Source organism: Abrus precatorius, unplaced genomic scaffold (genome assembly GCF_003935025.1).
Source record: "Abrus precatorius isolate BTA unplaced genomic scaffold, Abrus_2018 Scaffold153, whole genome shotgun sequence".
NCBI lineage: Eukaryota > Viridiplantae > Streptophyta > Magnoliopsida > Fabales > Fabaceae > Abrus > Abrus precatorius.
The window spans coordinates 1,219,960-1,243,060 of record NW_020874351.1 but is presented as its reverse complement, the minus strand read 5'-3'; the positions used below and the strand labels follow the sequence as shown (position 1 = coordinate 1,243,060).

Genomic DNA, 23,101 nt, shown 5'->3' with positions numbered 1-23,101 from the left:
TTTAATCCAAAGGTACATATCAATGTCCTACTTTTAAGAGTAATTATTCACTATGGTCCTTGTAAGACACCAATTTAATCCTCTCAAATATTAACATCGGTTTAGCTCTTCAATCATACGAAACTCCGGCGTTTCAAAACCACTTTAAATTCAATTCAGTTAATCCAAATGAAGGTGAATAGACCCACTCAAGGAGAAAGAACCTCACAACAATTGTTTTCCACATTCGAAGCTTCAAACACAACCTTGTTTAAAGAAAACTGAACTTATTACTACAAACATTGGTTATATTAATAAGCCTATAAGAATCACAATTAACATAGACAGAGTTCACCTGTTAATATTTACTTGAACAGAAGAACCTAAAAACAAAAAATATGAGAAAAAAATTACAAAAGCCGATTGGTAAAAAATTTGGAAAAGGTCGGGGACAACTATTAATGTTGTGAATCGAAGCACAGACATTCTCAGTGAATTACAACAACGAATATTGTAGTGGCAAAGAATATGTAATTTTGGCCTCTTCACCTCTGCTTTCGGAGAAGGACGCTGCTAGAAGATTCCACAGCAATTGCTCACTCATCCAGTTTTAATTTTGTTCTCCACATATCTCCAATGACCTTTTTCGGCGATGGATCATCGGGTCCTTTGTCTCGCTGTCCTGAAGTGAAGTACAACCATCCATTCCAATATCCAACTAGCGTGGTTTTTACCCGGTATGGTAATTTTCCAATCACCGACCACTTCTGCAAAATTGATAACAAGGGAAATAAACAATCAGTGACAACATATTGCAATTAGATTGAAATGGTTGTCTTCATCTACAGACTACCGACTTGACATCGTTACTGGAATGTCAGCATTGGATTGAAGCAATCAAATTATTCCTGGTTTCAGTTACATGTTGACACCAAATATGGTGCAGACAAACGTTCTGATAATTTGATTGACAAGCCACTATTTATGACAAAAATTATTTAATAAAAGGATTAAACAAAAGAGCTTTGAAAACTATACATTGACACAGAATAATTAACCGCACAAGAAACATCATTTGAACCAAATGTGCAAAATAGTGCAGAAGAAAGCGTGACATTCCACTGAATATGACAGCAAAAAGGCACCCAAGATAAGCCTAGTAATATGCATTAGCAGAATCGTAAACTTCACAACTCCATTTCCCATTTGAATATAAGACCAGGTTTTAGAGAAAAAAAAACAAGAATACCTGACGGGTGAATCTTGGGAATGAAGAAATGGTAAAACAGGAGCTTAGTTGAAAACCAAATTACAAAAACTTAATGGCAGTGGAAGAGAGCCAGAAGAATTTTGCTGTCAAATCTCAATCTCCATGTTCAAGTGGGAAATTTTCTCAATTTCCTTTGAATGGGTATTTTTTTTTTCCATGATTTAAAAACGCTTTTGAATTAGAAATACCAAACATTACCAAATGAAGAGCATTAATTATGTACTACAGGAATACCAAAAATATACTCATTCAGGGGAGTGGAGGGTGACACAAGAAAATTACTATAGTGGAGTATTTATATGCATTGTCACGTATAAATAAGTAATAAGCATATCAGAATATGTATATGATGATTGAATATGAAGCAAATCTGCAGAAATGAAGACAAATTTCCTAAGTGCTTCGAAAAAAAGTCATTACCAAAGTGTTCAAGTTAAATTGGACTACTTCTCCATTTAAAACCATTTTCTTGGTAACAGGGTGCTTCTCTGTTGTCCCTCCAACTATGACAATGGAGTTGTTTACAAGTACCCAAGCAAATTCGATATGTGAGTTTGGTTTTGGCATTGGAGGTAGCACTTTCCACTTCATCTCATCATCCAACATGTAAACATCAGTATAGACCACCTGACATGGCAATAAACAATGAGACAGTGTCAAACCATGGGACAGCAATGTGGAGAACACAGTATAGCATCAATAAATACTAGTATTTTCATGACTTACCTCTTGCCTACGTGAGCACTTAAAAATAGGTGACCCCGGTTTGGCCATAAAATCACCTTCTTGACCCCCAATAACATAAAGACGGTCATCAACCACAACACAAGCCCTAAAAGAATAAATTAATAAGTAATAGATTGCAGGTGACATATACATGGTGGCATTCACATAAGAAAGTGCATATCAATGAACCTAGATTATAATGTGTTGGAACCCTAAACCCTTGAAAAACTGTATCATGTTTCATTCTTCAATGCAACAAAGTTTACAGCACTTTTCAGCATATGTGTTAAATGAATCGTAGGGGATAACAGCACTGTGAACATGTTGAAAAATGTTAATGACAGTAAAGATTAGAAAACAAAATAAATAAAATAAATTTCCATGTTGCCACACTCCAATCATAAAGGATACAAAATTAGGAGTATAAAATCCAATTAAGAAGTTAAAATGAATGGAGGACAAAAAAGGAAGCAATGAAGTTTTTCTAATATCAAAAGTTACCTAAGAGATCAACATGGTTCAAAATTATCAAGATGAGGCTTTCCTAGAATTTAAAATAAACAAATAATTTACATATAAAAAAATATAGATAACAATAGCAGTAAAACACATTGGTTTGAGAATAAAATACAATTATATATAAAGTCCAATAAAAAAAATTATTGCCATAACAAAGCAAAATAGCGCTACTAATACGTTACACCTATAATATAGCAGTGCACTAGTGGCACTAATAATTTGTGAATCAATCAATCCACAAACCTGTGAGGTCCTCCACGGGGAATGGGTATCTCAGTCCTCCACTCCTTTTCTAATGCTTTTCCATCCTTAACGGCAAGACTCCAGTGTTCTAATCCAGGTGTATGTCGATTCTCCTTACTGCCACCCATCACATGCAGCCTACCCCTCCAAAGTTGAGTTGCTGGTGCATATCTGAATATAATATTGTCAGGATCTTCCACCCAAAACCATGATACAAAGAAGAAAAATTACATACATGATTTTCTTAGAGCCAAAAAAATAGTCAGACTGGTGAAACCCAGATGATAAAATCAGATAGGATAATATAGTCAAAATTGTTTCTATTTAGTTTCCAACGCAATCAATAAATTGCTATCGTTTTTCTGCAAAACAAATTTACTAATATAAGTATAAATATATTATAGTAAATAAAAAATAACACAAGAGCCTGGATTTTCACTTAACTATGCACTTTATAAATGTACAAATCCCAGCTCTCCATATTATTTCCTAATCTTCCATGCTTCACCCTACAGTTTACAAGTCTGTTACTTCCAATTTTCCAAACTTCAACTAGTCAAAGATTATTTTGATGAACAGGGATGAAATGAACCTTTCAAACACCTGTAAACATCCAGGTTCTCTGGCACCTCCTGTCCGTGATGAAAATTTCTGCACCATCTAAAAGCAATACGGATGAAGAGTGCAGCTGACAACCAAAAAAGGAGGGAATAAGTGAGTCTAAACTCGGACCAGATCTTTCCCCTTCCCATTAAATCTGTTGTTTGTATTTCATATTAAAAATTGCTGCATTCACCAGTATCTTCTATGTATGGCAATTTTTTCAACGGGGTCAGATTAAAAGGAAGTGACTAGCAGAAAACATTCAATGCCTAGAAACTAACTAAACAAGGCAGCCTAGAACTATAAAGCCCCCACTATGAGCAGGATCCAGGGAAGTTGTAATCCAGACCCAGTATAATTTCCAATAACACTATGTAAAACAATATCAACAATAATAGTATACCTCCTTCACGAATACAATATTCAAAGGAGATCAAGATCCATAGCATCAATATTTTCTTAGACATACAAAGTGGGGAACAGAATACCTTCACCATTCCATGAAGCAACATATAGAACAAATATCTGAGAAAGAAGCGAACCTAGGAACAGGCAAAGGAGGGAGATCCTTCCATTGCTTTGTCTGAGTGTCAAGAACAAATGTATGAGCAGTTGGACCTCTGCATTGTGGGCCATACTGTCCAGTGACTACGTAAATGTATCTTCCATCGGTTACCATTCCCAAATGCGAATGTGCCATCTCTTTAGGCATGTCAAATCTTCCTCCCCAACTATTATCAGTGAAATTATACACATCAACGTGTGAATGAACCTGCAGACATTTCAGATTGCAATCTTTGCTATAATTGAGATTCAAAAGCGAAAAAAGAAAATGAAGGAAGCGTGGTTACATAATCAATGGTGCCGTATCCAGCGAAGACAAAGAGAAGATTCCGAATCTGAATGGCAGCTCCATCGAGACGAGGAACAGGTGCGGGTGACATCTTCTGCCAGTGGAGGTGCGGAGCGGGCAAATCGGCATATGCTGCTGAAAGGAATCTTCCAGAAACAGCATCGTCTTTCTTCACGTTGGGAAGAACAATCTTTGAGGGTTTAGAGGTCCAAACGGAAGAAGAAGAAGAAGAAGAGGAAGAAGCCCAGAGAAAATCAGCAACAAGAGCGAAACCTAAGAGGCCAACGCAAATGACGACAAACTTGGCCGAACCAACCTTCACCGACGCTCGAACCATTTCAGATTTGGGGAATCAACTCATCACTCTGCTTTGCTCTGCTGTGAGATTTCTCTTCGCTACTTACGCGTCTTTCTTTCTTCACCGTTACTTTTTTCTTAATCCATAAATAATTTCATGCACAATGAAATTTTAATTATTGAGATGAAAATCTCATTTTAATTAATGAATAATATTAATATTTATTTTACTCATTATCATAAACAATGAATTTATGATATGTTAAGAAATATTAAATAATTTATAATTTAAAAAAATATTTTCGTTTTATGATAATAACTTTTTTTTAACTTCTTAATGTTTATTTTTGTACACACTAAAAAAATTATCTTTTTTAAACTTATTTCACTTGACCTTATATACTACAACAATATTAACATCGCTTTCTTTATCTCATCAAAGAGTATCTCCAAGAATTCCACAGTATATGACAGTGGCCAACCCCATTTAGGATCATTCGAAGTTCCTCTCACACATCGAGAAAGATCAAGGTTAAGGACCCTCCACCTCGCATCAAAATTCGGGTAACATTATCAAAATCCTCAATCCTGCGACTTACAAGCTTCTTTTACTACACATTTTCTCAACATCCTAATTCATTATTAGAGCATAAGACATTAGAAAAGGATCATGCGTGCATAAAATTTGGCAGGGTGATTTCATGAGTAATTAGGATTGGATTGCACAGAATGAGGTTGGAATGAGAGAAAGTTCTGTGCAATGGATTGTAAAAGACAAGCTCTTGCCGGTAGCATGATTTTTAGTCTTTCCAAATGGATTATTATTAACAACAGATTCGTATATATTTGTTTCGACAAAATAGAGAAAGTTCTGTGCATGAAGAAATTATTTGCATAACACATGAAAACTTGTATTCTATTTAGCATGTTAGCATAATCACAATATGCTCATACATGTAAGAATTTTCACTGCATCAAACATTACCAAAGTTTACACACCCTACAAGAACATCAAACCAACCAGAACTATACAACAATTTATAGGAGAAAAAGAACACGCACACGCGCACAACTTTTCCATCTTAATCTATATTAATCTGTCAATATGATATTCCACCGCCACTAATAATAGAGGGGAAAAGAATACTATCTAAGAACGCCAATTAGAAGATGCTACAAACATTCTTGTTGCACATAATGTTAAACCGGAATCACATCATTCTTGGATGTGTCTTCACATCTTAAAACTATACCGTCGAGGCTAGCTGGAAATATACATTTGGTCCATTGGCAACCTGTAGTGATTGGTTCGGGTGGAGGAACAATCATAAGCACATTCTCATTCCTCTGGACAACTCCCATTACACTAACTGTGCTTCCTTCTTTGATGTACCTGAACAGAAATACCAAGTTTCACCAAGTTATTTTATCTATCTCAAATCAAGATTTGGCATGAGATATAAATGTAGAATCTCAGAATGTCCCTGATGCAACATTTAACCTGAAAACCCATAACTATATTGCTAAATAAAATCAATAAGTTAAAAAATTTGAACCTCTCATGTATAAAAATTGAATTCAAACTTGTGTAGTTGGTGCATAATTTTTTGGTATTCTTGTAGTACCTACGTCCTTAAAATTATCTTTCTTTATTTAGTAGTCTTTCCTTATTTTCATTTGAGAAAAACATTTAAATTTGAGAAAAATAACCATACATGTTAGGTATTTTTCTTTAAAGGGAAGGGAGTACATACTCCAGAAGCATTGACAAAATTTCCCAATTTGGGATAACCCCCAAATCAACGCTGAGCAGCCATCCAGAGACAAATCAGGATAGTACATTTAAAATGATCGAAAAGCAGGAAAAAGTATGAGATAACCATTACCCTTCTTCCAGCCGCATGATGCGATCATCACTTGAAAGGTTTCTTTCTCCCAACCAGCGGAGAAACTCTGGTGACAGCTCTTCTTTGGTTGGATTTACATTTATGAGAACTGAGTCATCAACATAAGGGGTCACTCTTGCTCCATGCCCAGTCTTAACCAATGCCCTTAAACCAGACTGGAAATCCGAGATGTAAAAGTCAACCACACGCCTCTGTCAAATTACATATATTCCAGTCAATCGAGTGAAAAAAAAAAAAGTTTCCAATAGTAACAAGTTGACTCGTGTAGACATAACAAGTTCAGCGAGCAATATATAATAAAAAATGGTACAAATAACCAGTCAAGGGAATACAAATGTTAGGTAACCGTAAAGTAACATAAATTAGTCAATTTAACTTAGAATGCCATGAAAGGATCTGACAGGAAACATCCAAGATCTATGCAGTGACAGGCTTAAGTGTAGAGCACCCATCTGAATCCAGCCTTAGCTCCAAAAACAAAATCTTGTCCAAGGTAAATCCTAAAGCTATTGGAATAATTCACTGAGAGGGAAAACACCATCACGTTTGAAAAAAATGCCTTCACTTCCTTTGCCCAAGCATGATAGTATAATTAATTCAAACAAAACAGTAAATTACATTTGAAATTTTATCAGAAGAAACATGTTTTTCACTGTCATGCTCCTTGGGGGTGAATAGAAGTAAAATTGCACATAAATGCAGAGTAGAGTATTAAATTCCATAATAACTGACCCAGTAAAAAACTTAGTAACTCACTTCCAGCAATCTAAGGCCCCAAGAAAATCGCCGGTGTGTAGGATTGGCAGCTTTTGAGTCCCATCCTCGATACTCATATAAACTTGTTGACGTATATACACATCTGGGGACTTTCTGGAAAGACGACTCAAGAGGAACATTACCGCAGGTAACAACCTTCATATATCATAGAAAATCACATTTGATTACAGTCATTTACCCTTGTATTATTGTTATAAAAAGGATGAGGATAATGAAAACCAATCAAGTGCAAGCATCTCATTCACATAATTAGATGTTTATGGGGAAGGTATTGCTCTAGGAAGACATTGATATCAAAGCAAGACATGGGTAAAGTATAGTAGTACAGCAAGTGTTTATACTTTATAGCATGGAAACAAGGAAGATGCTCTCATCTACGTATCATCTGGAGCTCATTCAATGAAACTAAAATTAACTCAAAAAGCTATAAAGATCAAGAAGTGAAGTAGAAAATATAATTATAAGCCCAAGAATTGAAGAAGAACTTTCCAATAATAGCCAATAAGTTAGGCAAAAGAAGCAAAACATACCCCAGAGACCTTCACGAATTGCCCATTTTTTGCAGTTCTAAGCTCAGAGTCCGGATAATGGGTAACAAAGCCCATAATAGCTCTTCTTCCCCAATAAGTATTCCAAGTGAAAGAGGCAGCAACTAAGCCAAAGAGAACCACAACCACAATAAGGAGAATGGCATTGTGCACTGCTCCGAGAATAAAACCGCCAGCAATGAAACCCATCACAAAAAGCAGAATTAATAACCATAACATCGCCTTTGGGAAATTCCTTCTGAAGGAATATTCGTCATCTTGATTGAGAACAGTCACAGCTTGGCTGTGAACAGCAGCAGAACCATGCAGCTTCATTGAACCAGTTGCTTCCAAAGGACCCGACACTTTCCGAGGGGCCCCAGAAGAATTTAGTGGGCCAGATGATATGGGCCCAGATGTAATGAGACCTGTTGTGGGAAGAACAGAAGCAAGAGGTCCAGAATTTTGACGCCCAACTGGTGTTACTCCACCAGACTGAGGACCAGAAGACTTTTTAACAGGTTCCCCATGCTTATTCAGTGGCCCTGAATTTGATTTCTTTAGTGAAGTTGAACCAGCCATGCCACCAGAAGACATTGGACCTGAAGTAGTATAGCCAGCTCGAGCAGCAGCATTAGGCTGGATTGGTCCAGAATGTGAACCAGCTCCTCCAAACGATCCTGTCCTTGAAGGAGCACCTGTTATTGGTCCAGATTTCCTAGATTTAGAGCCATCAACAGGAATATCGAACATTTTTCCCAATTCTCCTGATTTTTTTATGTCTCCGCCAGTATATGGCATGGCTGTTGAGGTCATTGTTGGAGTCCTTTCTTTGGGCTGCTCTGGCCGCCCTGATACATAGAGGCCATTGCTTAGCTGATGAGATGGGATTCTAGAGCCCATCTACCCTCTGTGGAAGAATTCTTGAGAATTCACACAACGGTAGTACCAGAAGTTGGTGCTGGACAAGTCAAACTGTCAAAGTGATCCTGAAAGTTTCAAAATTGAAATCCCCAGTGGGATTAGAATTATAGTTCAACCAAAATTAGTTGTTCGCAGTAAGTTACTATGTTGCCTAATGGAAACTATGGAAGGTAACAGAAAGGTCGATAACCAGTGATAAACCAAAATGCACACATGGTGACGAGAGTAAAATTAAGCTTTAAAACAAAGTTTAGCACCTTTATTCTTAGTCGACATAAATCTTATGTGAATTGCCGTTCAAGGCCTTGAGTACAAAATGAGTAATGTTTAAAATTAACACACTCAAGGGAACCCGCAACATCCCAAACGTCATATGGGGCAACAGTCTTATGAAAGTAACCGTTTTCAATCATGGCACAAGCAAATCTAGTGTATATTGCTACTTGAATAACTAGGAAAAACCAATATATACAATAATCAACTTCCAAGCACACTTCAATGTATGCAAAGAACCCAAATGAAGAAACTGAGCATATCAACTCCTTAACGCCATTAGCAGAAGATTGATGAATCTACAGAATGAAGAAACATCCAAAGTAATTAAATAATTGCTGACCTATACAAGAACGCATGTCGACAAGTCTTTACACGCAGCATTCAATCATAGTTTTTATCTCCTCACCACCTGTCCTCCAGTAAATTCTATGCATCCTCAGACCAAAAGTACGCTGATTTTAAATAAATAAATGAAGCAACGCTAATACTAAACTTCGGTACACACATAAAATTCCTGAAGTGGAACAATTTTTGGTGCACAAGGCAGGCAAGAGAGCTAAAGTCTGGTCTCTGAATTGTTGGCCTTTTATTTTCTCAAAAAAATCATACACTATGAGAAAAGACCAACACTACGTCAACATCCACCAGAGTCAAGCCTCACTTTTATTCAAACTTGTGCCAATCTGTAATCCAGGAAACAAGAGACCCTGGATCCATTATTCCGAATTAAAAACTAAGAAGTAAACGGAAATGGCCTGAGGTCATACATAATAACAAGTTGGCATTCAATTTGGGTAGATTAAAGAATGTCCAACATTGAAAAATCAAATACATTATTGGTAAAAGAAGAAGAAGAAGAAGAAGCTTCCACGACTATTTCGGGCACCAATCAAGCAGAAAACTAGCATCCAATAAAATTAAAAAAGAACACAGAAAAAGAGAACTTCAGGAACCTTGTGATTTTGGGGGGGGCAAAAAGATCACAAACAGCACCGATGGCACACACATTGCGCTCAAAAAGTCAAACATTACAGCAGAGAGTGAGGAGAAAAAGCAGACCCACATCGTCATTTGAGCGAGAAACAAGCAAACGAAGACGATCTAGAGAATGAAGTAGTGATCTCAACACTGGGTACAAAGCAATGCGTCTAATGTTCAGAGTTGAACTATATTCTGAAATTCCGGGGCATTTTCTCAACAAACAAAATCAGAATCCAAAATATAGTCCTTTGTAGCATGTACACATGGAAAGATTTCAGAAGTTAGAGGGAACAGTAAAAAAACATGGAAAGAGATAGTGCCAAAATTCCCATTAAGGAGAAAAAGAAGGGATCTAAAAAGCGAGAGAGTGAAGGCATACCTACCTGAAATGAAATCTGGAGGCATAGCCATGATGGGTACAACCAACAATAATACAAATCCACGACAGTCTCAGTCTCTGTGTGTTGTTGTATTATAGAGAAAAAATAGGTTTCTCGCTCGGAGAATCTAAGGTTGTATTCTCAGTGTGAGGTTGTGAAGAGAGCCGCAACAATTTTGTCTGTGGTCTGGTTTAGCAAAGTGTAGAAAATTTGCTGATTAATTAAAATTTTAAAAAATGATGAAATGAATGTTTAGTTAATTTATAAATTATTTTTCTAATACGGAGAGTGAAAATTTATATATAACAATTAATATTAGAAGTTTCAATATATTAAATCTAATAATTTTTATGCGCGTTTTAAGAAGTATATTAAAAAATGATTTATAGATTATAATAAGATGTAGCTGAACAAGGAAGGTGTGGTGGTTTGTATTGGATGCAAAATGCAAAACAACAAAAAATTGGAAAGTCCCTTAAGTTCTGTTTGGCCTTCAACGAGCACGGGTGTGGCCCCTACCCTTTCCAACACCCAAACAACCCCCTCTTCACGGATTTCTATCTCATTACACTACACCAATTTCCATTGGTTAATTATAAACCCACAATTCATAGTTATTTGAACTTAACCCTAAATATTTTCTATTGCTTTTCTCAACTCTTACAATTTGTTACCCGATTGTTCTATTTTTCAGTGTCTAATGTTAGTATTTCATGTGATCATAATACTATATAATATTTTGTAAAAGAATTCTGTGTTTCTTCCTCTACTCTTGATTGTATTTCCCATTTCAACAAATAAAAATTAATTAATTTTTTATTTAAATTTTAAACTCTCACTTATTATGTGTTTCAAATTATGTTAAAATAACATTAGATTCACATTTATACCAAACCTTATTAGTAATCATTATTTATATATTCACATGTCTTAAAATTTACATTTAATGTGTTCTTGAGCTCGTATTTAATACTTGAATCTTTTAGATTTGATTCTTTAAATAAACTTTAATAATAACTTTTTTTAATTTATAATATATATTTATCATTTTTGTAATTATTTCATATATTATAAATAGTGCTCGTGCTATTTCACGACAAAAAAATTGTAAAAGATTATTAAATATAAATTAATAATTAATGTAACTAATAACATGAGTTTGTTTTTTATTTAATCATTTATAAATCTTTTTAAGTTAATAAGCTACTAAAACTATTTAATAAATAAAAAATATAAATTAAAAAAATTAATTTTAAGAAAAGCTACTCCAAATAATATTGAAATTATTAAAAGTTAACGATCAATATTTCTTTCTTTCAGTGTCACTCGTAACATTTTATACAATTCACAATCATGCAAAGATAATTTTAAGTTTTACTTTTTAGTCACTAAATACATTCTAACTAATTGTACAACTAATCATATCAAACAACTTTAATTCAATCAACTAATTATAAGTTTTAAACTTTAAATTATAAGCTATAAATGTTTAACTAATTTATTATATATAAGTTATAAAATTTCAATTAAATTTATCAAGAAACCTAGGTATTTGATTAAAAAAAAAGATTCGGGTGGCAAGGAAATTGTTGGTTCAATGATTGGGGCATGTCGAGAAACTAGATAAATTTATTATATATGTGACTATGCAATAAAAATGAAAACCAAGAGATAAAATGCTTTTATCATTGATTTCTAAATTAATCCCATTTTATAAAAGTAAACACAAATACACACATATATAATAAATAATTTTTGGTAAATTCAACACTTAAATTTAAGCACCTAGAAATAATTTTTTATATTAAAAAATACATTTTTTTTACATATAGCGTGATAAATGCTTACTTTTCAATAAAGAACAGTATTGTGCACTTGCTAGGTAACACATTTGTCGGAGAGTTAATTTTTACTGGGTCCCTTTTCTGTTATCCTTTTTTTAATTACAAAACCTCATGTTTACAAATCTCTTTTAATTTACCAATCAAAGAGAGGGAGCAAAAGTGCACAACTAAAATTCGGACTTTATTATTGACTAAATTACTCTTAAAAGCTGGTAACCAATTGGTACAGGACACATCACACATGAGTATTGAGAGGTCAAGCTTTATACAATTTTCAACTCTTTTAGCCATTGGGAATGCAAAGGACATGGGTCAGGCTTGCCTTGGCCTGTAGCCTTCTCAGAAAGAGAATAAAACCAACCATTCCTCCATTTGAACTGCAAGCATACCCAACATAAAAACTTATGTATCAGTGTTATTTTGTGAAGGACACAATTAAACTTTAGTGCAATTAAGTGTTGAGGGAAATGTTTGCTTATCAAAATTAGAATTTTATCTCAGTAATAACATTAAGTATAATTATTAAAATAACACTCTAATTTTAACTGATAAACAACACTACCCAAAGAACACATAGTTTTTTGCTTTTGTGAATCCAATATTCATTGTGTTAATTGTATCAATTACCTCCTTAACTGCTGTGGGAAAGTGTGCGACAGCTCGGGAATATGCACATAAGCGATCTTCCATGGCTTCTTCAAATGTTAACCCCTTTTCACTTGCTGCCGCTGATGCAAGTTCCGTTATAAGGCTATTTAACTGAAAGTATAAAACATCAGTCACTTCTCATTGCCTTTTTTTCAGTATTCAACACATCATTAATATTATTATCTCAACAAGTTTGGTCCAAAATTTATACATTTTTCTCCTCTTTTTCACAGGAGAAGCATAGTTCATCAGCAAATTTGTAGCTCTTGAACTCATACAAGGCTCAAAATCAGCTCTTTAAGTCATGGATCAACCTTTCAAACAAACCACATTCAACATATAAATAGACTGAACTTTGAGAGAATATCAATTGCAAAGCTTACTTCAGAGCGGAATTCCTTTTCCACAACACCAACAGAAACCCCTCCATGACGAGCTCCAACAAGCATGACCGAACAAATCCATATAAGCTTCTCTAACATCTGTTTTTGAAACGCCTCCTTGTCAAGAACCTGGCTTTTGAGACATACATCAGCTTCTGATAATAGTATTATCAAATGTGTAAACATTAGCTTTTGACATTATACTAGGAAATCCTATATTTCCATAATTTCAATCTTTAGGCTAAGCAACTCAAAAACAGAATACATAAGAATCAAAGCACTAAGGGAACTATTTAGTTTCAAAAAATGTTTTTGTTTTCATTCCCTTCCTGATTTCAAAGATTTGCAAAAGACACTGAAAATAACTTTTTTCTGCTTTTACTAATACGTATTACAAATCTTAGAAATCAGGAAACGTAATCAAAACAAAGTGACACTTCAAAAGAAAAATAAGTCCCACAAATATTTTACAAAAATAAAATAAACTTTTGAAAATAGATATTAATAATATGAATACCTTGCAAGAGAGGCCTCCAGCATTTAATCTTGCAGCTACAACAGAAGCCCATTTGCCATATGCAGCGGTGAGTCCTTCAGGATTGGTATCAGTCTTACCATCAACAGGGGGTTCTCCAAGTTTTGACACAGCAAAATACGCCAACACTTGATTTGCATCACTCAAACCTTTGCTCTCAAACCATGGCTCAAGCATTCCATTCTGGAAAAACACCAAATCTGTTACACGATCAATGACTCGTTAAAAGTGAGTGAACCCATCAATAAAACACAAATCATGAATTGAATCAACACTGTCCTTCTCCAACCCAACGAAATGAAAAGTGAAAAGAGGTACCAGTCCATCTAGAAGGAGGAGTAGATTGAAGCACAGAATCAAGATCATCGTTCCTAGTGCACACAAAGATGGGACCCTCGAAGTTAAGAGGAACGGACTCTCCTCGGCGAACAAGGAGGTCTTGGCCAGTACCCATGTCTTGTAAGGCCCTGCCCACTCTTCCGCCGCCGACAATGACGGCGGGAACCACCTTAGAAGGGGTGGTGACGGTGGGGGTCATGGCGGAGACTTTGAATCTGGAGGCAAGAGAGAGGGAGGAGAAGGGTAGTGAAGTGGCCATTGTATTCAGCAGATAGTGGGCAACAACATCAACCACAACACCAACATCAACATGATTCTTTTTGCTGCGTTTTGTGTTGTCAATATTCTGAGTGACAGGTTACGCCACTCGTTCTGGTTTCTTGTGTGAAATTTCTATCCACCACAACTTTCTTGCCTATGCCACTTGTAGATCGTATAGGCCTGAGAAATTAAAATAAAATAAACTAATATAAATTACAAAATTTAAATTGAAAAATAAAAAATAAACTAATCAACAAAATTAAAAAGATAGCAAAACCAGTACTTTTATTAAATTATATCAAATTTTATATTTTAATTTGAAAAACAATATAATATAACTTAAACTGAACTTTTGTGTATATTTTTATGAATTTATACAATTATTAAATTAAAATATTTAATGGTTTTACTTTTAATATATCATACTATTTCTTTTATAGATACCTTTATTATTTTAACGTATTTATAAGTTACCAACTTTAAATTATTTCATTTTTATTATATTTTATCCTCTACATAAAATATATGTTTTAATTGAAAATAATGTAAAAATAATTATGGAGTATTATATTTTCCACCTTATAAAAGATTAGAATAGATATAAAAAGTATATTATTTAATTTAATCTAAAACCAAATTTTATACAAGTTTTAGAGAAGAAGAAAAAGGGTAGGACACAATTTTTATGAGTATTTGTTAATTTTAGTCTTTAAAATTAAATTTAGATATTTAAAAATATTATTTTTTATTCTAAATAATATATTTATTATATTAAAATTATAAAATATAATAAATACATATTTTTTTTAGTAAACTCTTGCTCTTATTAATGTTTAAATTTAACTTTAAGAATTAAAATTAATATTTTTAATTTGTATTCATAATAATTAATTTTTAATTCAATAAAAATTTTAAAAATAATAGATTAACATAAATTTAATATGTTATGTATTTATTTTTATAAATATTATACAACTTTTAAATTCAAAAATATAAATATTAATTATTTTCTCCAATAAAAATCAATTCTTAAAAATCATATTTAATGAAGTAGACTTGATTTAAAGCATAATCAATTAATGTTTATAAACTTAGTTAACCATTACATTTATTTTTAAGTATATGTTGTAGTATCCTAAAAAAAATTTATGGGTATCGAATACAAAAAATTTAAACCAATAAAAATAAAACATGTGATAAATTAAAAAAATATTATTATATAAAATTTATTTAAAATTATATTATTTATATTATTTGTTATATGATTCTATTATATATATATATATATATATATATATAATTTTTATTTATTTTTCTATCATTTTTTTATAAATTTTAGTTTTGAATAAAATATAATTCATATTTAAGTAATTTATATTTATTATAAATAAAAATAATTATAATATTACATTAATATAATAATTAAATATTAATAATAATAAAATTAAAAATATAAAAAAAATATTAACATAATATTATTATTTTATTTTCAATTTTAGTTTGTTTAGTTTTATTTTTAAATAAATATAATTTCTATTTATTATAAATAAAAATAATTATAATATAATATATTAATATAATAATTAAATATTAATAATAATATTATATTGTTTTTAAATTTTAATTTATTTAATTTTAATTATATTTTAATTTATTTAAGATTTAACCGCTTTTTAATATATTTAAATATAATAAATATAATAATTAATTATTTAAATAAATATCTAAATATTATTGATTAGAAATTTTTATGTACGGTATTTTGATAATTTTTCAAGGTACCACCGAATTTACCTTTTTTTATATTGCTATATGTGTGCTATAAATTTAATGAATTAAAGTGTAGTATTCTAGAATTATTTCAAGTGGTCATTTATTGGGATTTAAGTTGCCGAGGGAGTGGAGGGTTTTGTTTTCCATTATATAGAGCTAGTTTGTATTCATTGTGATTTATTTTTAGCAGTGATATTTGATGAGATTTAAAACAAAAAAAATCTCACTAATTATTTTCTTTTTAACTTTTTTTCATATCCCTTCATGACTTTATCTTATCTCTTCTCATCGTTCTCAATTGTCTCCATTCTCTCACTATATTTTTTCTTTTTATTTTTGGCTATTAATTTCTTCATATTTTATTACATTTTGATATGTGTGAGTGTGGTTTTGATTAATTTACTTATTCTTTTTCCTTTCATTCTAACAAATTATACTTGCCAAATATTTTAGATCATTATCAACTAAAATTCTCACATACTTTAAATCGTATTTATAAAATGTTTATATTATAAAGAGTTCATATTTAAAATGATTTAAGGAGACTATCGACTCAAAATCAAAACATGGTGAATTAGAAATCTACAAGAAAGGGGGAAAAAAGTGTCAAACCCAAAAAGCTTTCGGTGACAAAGACTATGGATCTAAAATCATGGATTGAACTCTCACATGTAAAATGAGAAGGAAAACTTTATCAACTTTTGAATTGAACTATTTATAAATATAATTAACTTTAAAATTAATAAAAAAATTATTGATATTGATGTGAATGTAAGCAACCACAATTATATCATGCTCATTACCTAATTACACATGACAGCACATTATTGGGAACTACGAATTTGATTAGTAATGGCACAATAAAGCACAATGTTAAAGTCATTATTTCATTTAGCACCTTGTACACGTTTTTAATCTTCAGTTCAGAGTGCCTTAACTGGTGCAAGGTTAGAATAGACACTGTAGAATGGAAGCTAATTAAAACATAGAGGGGATAAATTGGTTCGTTTTAAAAAATAAATTGGAATGCTAATCCATATCTTCTTTTGTGCCCGAATAATATATTAACTAGTCTAAGTTCTAAAAAAATGAAAAATAATAAAAGTAAATTGCTCTTTAGGAATTTTTAATTAAGAAAAAATGACTTAAGGGATCAAATCACCGACCACTAACCGGCCTAAAAATGCATGTTAGGCAGATTGGTGAATATATATATAACATAACTACTTATACTGTGATATGTTTCAAAATTTTATACTTAATATATAAAAAAAAATACATATATATCTCTACATGAATAGTTAAGGATTATATTGTCTTAAATCATAATTTTGCTTTCTATTACCTTAATATATATTTGATAACAGGGATCGGTGATGATGTCATGAAAGGAAGAAAATTAGAGAGAAAGTTATGAGATACTTGATATATATTCATTGTAAATTCTAAGCGTTGAGAATTAAATTGGAAGTTTGCTAAATATTGCTTGCTTTACTTTGAAACCCTACTTTGCATGCAACTTATAGAACATAATGAGCATGACTTCTTTTGAACAATTGGGCTTTATATTTTACTATAATTAATTTGTCTCTGAAGAAAAATTCCCACCCACTAGCTTACTGTAGATGTGGGGCACCTTCCTTTAGGGTGCCACATGACAATACCTTCCAAGAATTCATTGTTCCTAGCCAAACAGTGTCTTAATTACAGGTTTGATTCATCACTGCTTCAACATAGTTTAGTTACTTACCTAGCACCTCCTTTTTCCAACCCCTAACGCTTAACTCCCTGCAAATTGTCTCTGGTAGGTTGCTGTGGGGTATGGAGCTCTTTCATAGATAGTAGAAAATAATGGTTCTATTAATTTCTCATATCACAGCTATCATATAAAGGTTCAAAATATTTGAATTATAATTTAACTTTGTCTGAGACCTTTTTCTATTATGTATGAGTGTATCTTTAAGACAATTTCTATTAAAATAATTACGTCTTTCCATTTTGATAGTGTTATTGATATTAATGTAAAATAAATTGTATTAAATTAGTTCAATTATATGAAGGGTTCCTAATTTCAAATATATATATATATATAAGTGTTAATTTTTGCTTTGGGTTTGTCCCCTTAAGCACGATAAATAGCTTGTTATAACATTACCTGTTTCTAATTTGAATGAAAAGAAAAATTAAGGAGAGTGGGTAAGAATCTGAAAAAAAAAAAGTATACATATATGAAGACTGTCATAGTAATAATTACATGCCATCTTGTTCTATCACAATTGTAAGAAATGATTGGTATACGATAATTAACCAATGAAATTATCAAATTCCTTTTTTTTTTTTCCTTGTATGTTTATTGAACGAAAGAAATAAACGTTACACTTTAAAGAATCTTCCACTCAATCTCTAAATTAATGTTTACGCGTACCCCCTTTTTCTCCAATTTTTGTTTTGAAAAATCACGTATTGATAAACATGCTATATCTTCATTTTCTTTTCTTCTTATTCTTCTAAGCATCAAGCTCATAATGAAAAATTGGTGCAGCAAACGAACTCAAGTCACCAAATATGATGTCATCATTTTCAGTGTAGATACCAGAACCTTGACTTTCGAAAATTGTTTGAATATCTTCGGGGAACGTTCGACGAGGAGGGTTTGACTCTGGAGGTGGTGGAGGGTAATCTGAAGCTGAAGAAGTTTTTTCTATCATTTCTTTGAATTTGGATGATTGTAAGAGAAGGCCAAGTGCAGAAGATGTTGTTGATGCGCCACCACCAGATCGTATTTCACCCTCTTGGGTTATCTCATTCTCACCACTGGTTGAATCAAGTTTATGGGAAACAAACCCTAATTCAAGTTCAGGATTTGAGTGTAGATCTTCATTGCTTGGATTTTCATGGTTTTCTTGGGTTTTTGGACGGAGCCAATTGATATAACGGCTAAGGTCAAAGTTAGTAACGGCGTTAAGTCCTCTGTATTCTATGGCTGCCATGTCATATGCTGTGGCAGCTTCTTCTTGTGTAGCTGTTGAAAACACATGACACGTAAGCAAATGCAAACTAAGGATATAATTAGAGGATAATTTAATTTGCATTTTTATGTATATTTTTCTTCAGCAATTTTGTTTTATTAGCAAAACTTTCTCTCTAAATAATTAACACAAATATGTTTATTTAAAATCAAACTTTAGAAGATAATTTAATTTGTAGTTGAATTGCATAATATGTCGGTCAATGTTCTTTTTCTTCTTTAGTTTTGGATTAAATTAAGAGAGTAGAAAAGAATGATATCCCTATTAAATAGCTTCACTAAGCAGTTGAAGTTTGGTGATCTATATCACAACCAACAAGATTTGATTGCATATGTTGACCTTTATATTTGTCCTACTATTTTGATCTGTGGGACCATGTTGAAATGAAGTAGGTACTTTCTTGTTGGAGCTGTGAAGCATGGTCAAATGGATTTCCAAAATTTCAGCTTTATATAAATATATTATTTAATTTGTTCATTATTTTAATTACAAAAAGTAAAAATAATTGTGAAATGCTATATATGAAGCCTATAAATGCATCCAAATGCTAAGGCCATATACTTCTGTCAAAGAAAAAGGGAAGAAAATTGCACATCCAGGGCATTGAAAATGACCTTTTTGTTAGGTTTTTCCAAACACTTTTGGTCCCATGAACCATATATAATTGACAATATATATTCCTTAAAATCACATATTCAATTTAAAAATAAAAACGATTCATGAACAATATTTTTATTTATAAATTTTTACTAATTTTATAAGAAAATTTTAAGATGATAAAAGCTTATTTATATTAATTGAGGTTAATTACAAACCCTTAACGATATAAATTTACAGTAAAATTATGTATTAATCAACAACAAAAATTCATGAATTCAAAATAATGCATTTTTCTTCTGATCAAATATATATTCATTTTGAAGTATTTGTGTGCAAAGTATATTAAATGAAAATATTTTTTTATGTAAAAGTAAGAAGGATAAATCTAAATTATTAAGTTTTATTATGAATGTTTAAAATTAAAATTTTAAAGTTGGATGACATTTTAAAAATTTATGTTATTTTTTAAATTGTTCATATAAATTTAATTTATTTTTCATATTAAAAATCCATACATGTCTTATATATATAAGTGTTAATATTTGTTTCAAAACATCTTCACATCTAAACAGGAATAGTTAAATAAGGAAAAATAATTTTTTTTTGTACACATTTATTATTATTGTATGAATTTTACATGAATCACACTCAATTTTCAATTTTTTTCATTTAATAAAATTCTAATAAATAAATAAAATATTACTAACTTTATTTCTTTACCCATAATCTTACTCTTCTTTCTCCTCTCACCCAAAATAAAAAGTTCAAGAAAAAAGAAGGAACAATAGCCATTATATATCATTAGATCATAGTCAATGAAATTACCATAAGTTCCAAGATATAGATATTTGTTGCCAAAGACCCTGCCAATTCGAGCTTCCCATCTTCCGTTGTGGTGGTGTCTAAACATTTAAAAGTAAAATTCAGAGCATTTTCCACCAATCTAACTATTCAATACGTAGTAGAGAAGTGCCAAGGTTTGGTTTCAAACTTAATAAATAATGCTATAAAATGAATCCAATTACTATGAGTATATATGATTATTTGATTGTGATTTGTCAAGCATTACTTTTAGTTTGATTGGTAATAGTTGTCTCAAATTTCATCAGAATTTTTAAATTATGCAACCTCAATCAATGTTCATCATTAATAACCGAACTTGTGGATTTCATGGTCATGAAAGAACCTAAACAAGTAAACGCTGACTAAAGTTTTTGCCTTAGTGCCTACAGATATTGCATTGCAGAATATTGGATATTGCTCACAAACTACACCTAAAATTGCATTTATTGTGTGTCAATGTGACCCACAAAAACTTGATGTGTCTGTCATATTGATTCGAAAGAGAAAAGTCCCCCCTCCCACCTAACCCAAAAATAAAGTTGTTAATGATTTTATAAAACTCAATACAAAAAAAGAACACATCAAAAAATAAAAGCAAACATTGTATATTATTTACACAATTTCTCTTTTCTCCTCTCTTATTAAATTGACTTGCTATTAAATTAAACCAGCTACTAGCTACTTTACTTTCTACTTAACTAACTCAATTATTTTCTAGTTTTCAAAAAATTTTCATGCTTATGTTCGTGTGTGCCCCACTTTCTGAATTCAACAAAGATATCATTGATTTATTTTGTTGACCATGATCTACCACATATAAGAGATTCAAATGTTACAAAACCTATGCATATTAAAAACAATTTTGCAATGAATAAAACAAGGTTCAAGTACCTTGCTACGCCTCTGTATTTTGAAACTCCTCGAGAGAACCCACTGCTTTTTCTGCATATTCAAGATTTATTCATGAAAATCGTGTATCAGAAGAAACAGCTCCAATCACTCCCCAAAAAAGAGACACAAAATATAGGTTTTCATAACGAAAAATAAACCTTCTTAAGGATCCAATATATTCTTCTTTTGACTGGCCCTCCATCTCCTTGAGCTTCTCCTCATAATTCGATAACTATGAACAAAACATGTACAATGAACTGATCGAATCTGATTTCTGAATAAACATGATTTACCAGAATATCAATTGAATTGAAGATGAGAAAAATTACTGGAAAATTGAGAATGGTATCTTGGCCCCAGTACTTCAATGCTGCCAAGTCATAGGCACGTGCTGCGGCTTCTTCATCATCATATGCTCCTAACAAACCCAAGTTTCCACTCATTAAATCGTACCCCATCTCATCCCACTAAGTATTTTCAATTCTCAACGCCAAATTAAAGTGAAGAAATTATGAAAAATGTAAATATACATGTGTATATGAAGCTTTTTGTTATTTAAGCTAAGACTCAAATCATACCTAGATATACTGCATCAAGTTGTTTTCCATTGCGATCGTCAATCAACACAACATAATCAAATAATCGTATGAGCCAAGGAAATCATGAAATAAAAGTAAAAATATATACTAAGAGCAAAATAATTAATAAAAAACCTTGTCTTCCTTTTTTGCTTTGTGATTCGTTCCAACAATTCTTATCCCACAAATGAGCCTCGTACCGACCAGTCCATCGATGCCTAGAACCATATGCATAAACACCCATTTGAGAATATTATATATATGGGGCAGAAAAAAGAAAAAAAAAAGATATAGGTAGATTTAATGATGAAAATGATTAACCTTGTGACACCACGGTAGATTGAGCTTCGTTGTGGAGGTGAGTCTCTTGGGACAGTTTTGCGTGTCCGTTTGGTAGTGTTGTTGGTGGTGGTAGTGTTCTTGAGGCTTTTCTGCGATTTCTTCGCCATGAAAGCTCAGAAGAGGAGAGGACCACTGCACTGCACACGCATACAGTTGAAGAGTGAAGGCACTTAGAGTTATATAAATATGACTAAGTCATCCAATAAGAAGGGCATTAATTAATAGAAATAGTGGAGGAGAATGAAAAAGTAGGTCTATTTCTTTATTTCTCTCTCTCTCTCTCTCTCTCTCTCTCTCTCTCTCTATATATATATATATATATATATATATATATTATAGTTTAATAATAATATTTTATTTCCTTATTTTCCCTGTTCATGTTGTAGCAGTTGGTAGTTGAGTATAGCGAGACTTGAAGATGGGAAAATGTTGTCATGGACGGCACGAAAAGATGGTTTTTATTGTGGCCGTCTCCAAGCGGTTTGTATAACCCATGATGATTTTGTCTTTTACAATTTCTAACTCAATTTTGTTCATTTTAATTCTTAAAGAAATACATTATTTTGGTTTATAAAGTTATAAGTATTTATCAATTCAATTTCTAAAGTTAAAAATTAATGAAATATGTCATTTAAGTCTATAAAGTTATAAGCCTAATTTAATTTATTCTTTAAAATTTAAAAATAAAAATTTTAGTTCCTCAAAAATTGAAATTATTGTCATATATTAATTTTTTTGGTTAATTAAAGAGGTTAAAAAAGTCCAACAAAATT

General features: G+C 31.8%; 4 protein-coding genes across 11 annotated transcripts; all 4 read right to left on the bottom strand.

Moving 5' to 3' along the window:
• Positions 1-195: 195 nt before the first annotated feature.
• Positions 196-4,626, bottom strand: LOC113857170 (kelch repeat-containing protein At3g27220). 3 transcript variants are annotated; one of them, XM_027488948.1, is made up of 7 exons: positions 4,192-4,598; positions 3,883-4,071; positions 2,738-2,908; positions 1,976-2,081; positions 1,670-1,876; positions 529-746; positions 196-362 (listed from the first exon to the last, which is right to left on the bottom strand). In XM_027488948.1, the coding sequence occupies exons 1-6, from the start codon at positions 4,353-4,355 to the stop codon at positions 576-578; spliced, it is 1,008 nt and encodes a 335-aa protein (XP_027344749.1). In that variant the 5' UTR covers positions 4,356-4,598; the 3' UTR covers positions 196-362; positions 529-575. The 3 variants fall into 3 exon arrangements, with proteins under 3 accessions (XP_027344749.1, XP_027344747.1, XP_027344748.1); XM_027488946.1 differs by having other exon boundaries at positions 253-746; positions 3,883-4,112; positions 4,192-4,626; XM_027488947.1 differs by having other exon boundaries at positions 299-746; positions 4,192-4,565.
• Positions 4,627-5,383: 757 nt separating this feature from the next.
• On the bottom strand, positions 5,384-10,450 carry LOC113857156 (uncharacterized membrane protein At1g16860-like). Of its 5 annotated transcripts, XM_027488923.1 has the most exons (6): positions 10,266-10,421; positions 9,242-9,310; positions 7,705-8,690; positions 7,154-7,309; positions 6,377-6,588; positions 5,387-5,883 (listed from the first exon to the last, which is right to left on the bottom strand). In XM_027488923.1, the coding sequence occupies exons 3-6, from the start codon at positions 8,602-8,604 to the stop codon at positions 5,691-5,693; spliced, it is 1,461 nt and encodes a 486-aa protein (XP_027344724.1). In that variant the 5' UTR covers positions 8,605-8,690; positions 9,242-9,310; positions 10,266-10,421; the 3' UTR covers positions 5,387-5,690. The 5 variants fall into 5 exon arrangements, with proteins under 5 accessions (XP_027344726.1, XP_027344725.1, XP_027344724.1 ...); XM_027488924.1 differs by lacking the exon at positions 9,242-9,310 and having other exon boundaries at positions 5,385-5,883; positions 10,262-10,450; XM_027488922.1 differs by lacking the exon at positions 9,242-9,310.
• A 1,727-nt stretch (positions 10,451-12,177) lies between these two features.
• On the bottom strand, positions 12,178-14,425 carry LOC113857150. Of its 2 annotated transcripts, none has more exons than XM_027488914.1 (5): positions 13,991-14,422; positions 13,655-13,872; positions 13,138-13,266; positions 12,734-12,865; positions 12,178-12,483 (listed from the first exon to the last, which is right to left on the bottom strand). In XM_027488914.1, the coding sequence occupies exons 1-5, from the start codon at positions 14,268-14,270 to the stop codon at positions 12,370-12,372; spliced, it is 873 nt and encodes a 290-aa protein (XP_027344715.1). In that variant the 5' UTR covers positions 14,271-14,422; the 3' UTR covers positions 12,178-12,369. The 2 variants fall into 2 exon arrangements, with proteins under 2 accessions (XP_027344715.1, XP_027344714.1); XM_027488913.1 differs by having other exon boundaries at positions 12,283-12,483; positions 13,655-13,875; positions 13,991-14,425.
• Positions 14,426-18,475: 4,050 nt separating this feature from the next.
• LOC113857187 (AP2-like ethylene-responsive transcription factor At1g16060) lies at positions 18,476-22,477 on the bottom strand. The gene is made up of 8 exons (XM_027488973.1): positions 22,308-22,477; positions 22,122-22,204; positions 21,987-21,995; positions 21,738-21,826; positions 21,567-21,640; positions 21,409-21,459; positions 20,500-20,576; positions 18,476-19,067 (listed from the first exon to the last, which is right to left on the bottom strand). The coding sequence occupies exons 1-8, from the start codon at positions 22,433-22,435 to the stop codon at positions 18,553-18,555; spliced, it is 1,026 nt and encodes a 341-aa protein (XP_027344774.1). The 5' UTR covers positions 22,436-22,477; the 3' UTR covers positions 18,476-18,552.
• Between the last annotated feature and the right edge of the window lie 624 nt (positions 22,478-23,101).

Bases quoted from the DNA above. Each gene is read 5' to 3' on its own strand.
- LOC113857170 (XM_027488946.1), bottom strand. From the start codon at position 4,530: ATGGTTCGAGCGTCGGTGAAGGTTGGTTCGGCCAAGTTTGTCGTCATT. The intron at 2,909-3,882 runs GTTCGCTTCTTT...TATTATATTCAG, and splicing joins CCTCCTTTGCCTGTTCCTAG to ATATGCACCAGCAACTCAAC. The intron at 1,877-1,975 runs GTAAGTCATGAA...TTGCCATGTCAG, and splicing joins AGTGCTCACGTAGGCAAGAG to GTGGTCTATACTGATGTTTA.
- LOC113857156 (XM_027488924.1), bottom strand. From the start codon at position 8,604: ATGGGCTCTAGAATCCCATCTCATCAGCTAAGCAATGGCCTCTATGTA. The intron at 7,310-7,704 runs GTATGTTTTGCT...TGATATATGAAG, and splicing joins AATTCGTGAAGGTCTCTGGG to GTTGTTACCTGCGGTAATGT. The intron at 6,589-7,153 runs GTGAGTTACTAA...GTAATTTGACAG, and splicing joins GGGGCCTTAGATTGCTGGAA to AGGCGTGTGGTTGACTTTTA.
- LOC113857187 (XM_027488973.1), bottom strand. From the start codon at position 22,435: ATGGCGAAGAAATCGCAGAAAAGCCTCAAGAACACTACCACCACCAAC. The intron at 21,641-21,737 runs GTAATTTTTCTC...TTTTGTTCATAG, and splicing joins ATACCATTCTCAATTTTCCA to TTATCGAATTATGAGGAGAA. The intron at 19,068-20,499 runs GTAATTTCATTG...TGTTTTCAACAG, and splicing joins TCTATATCTTGGAACTTATG to CTACACAAGAAGAAGCTGCC.
- LOC113857150 (XM_027488913.1), bottom strand. From the start codon at position 14,270: ATGGCCACTTCACTACCCTTCTCCTCCCTCTCTCTTGCCTCCAGATTC. The intron at 13,876-13,990 runs GTACCTCTTTTC...TTGATCGTGTAA, and splicing joins TCCTCCTTCTAGATGGACTG to CAGATTTGGTGTTTTTCCAG. The intron at 12,866-13,137 runs GTAAGCTTTGCA...TTATACTTTCAG, and splicing joins AAAAGGAATTCCGCTCTGAA to TTAAATAGCCTTATAACGGA.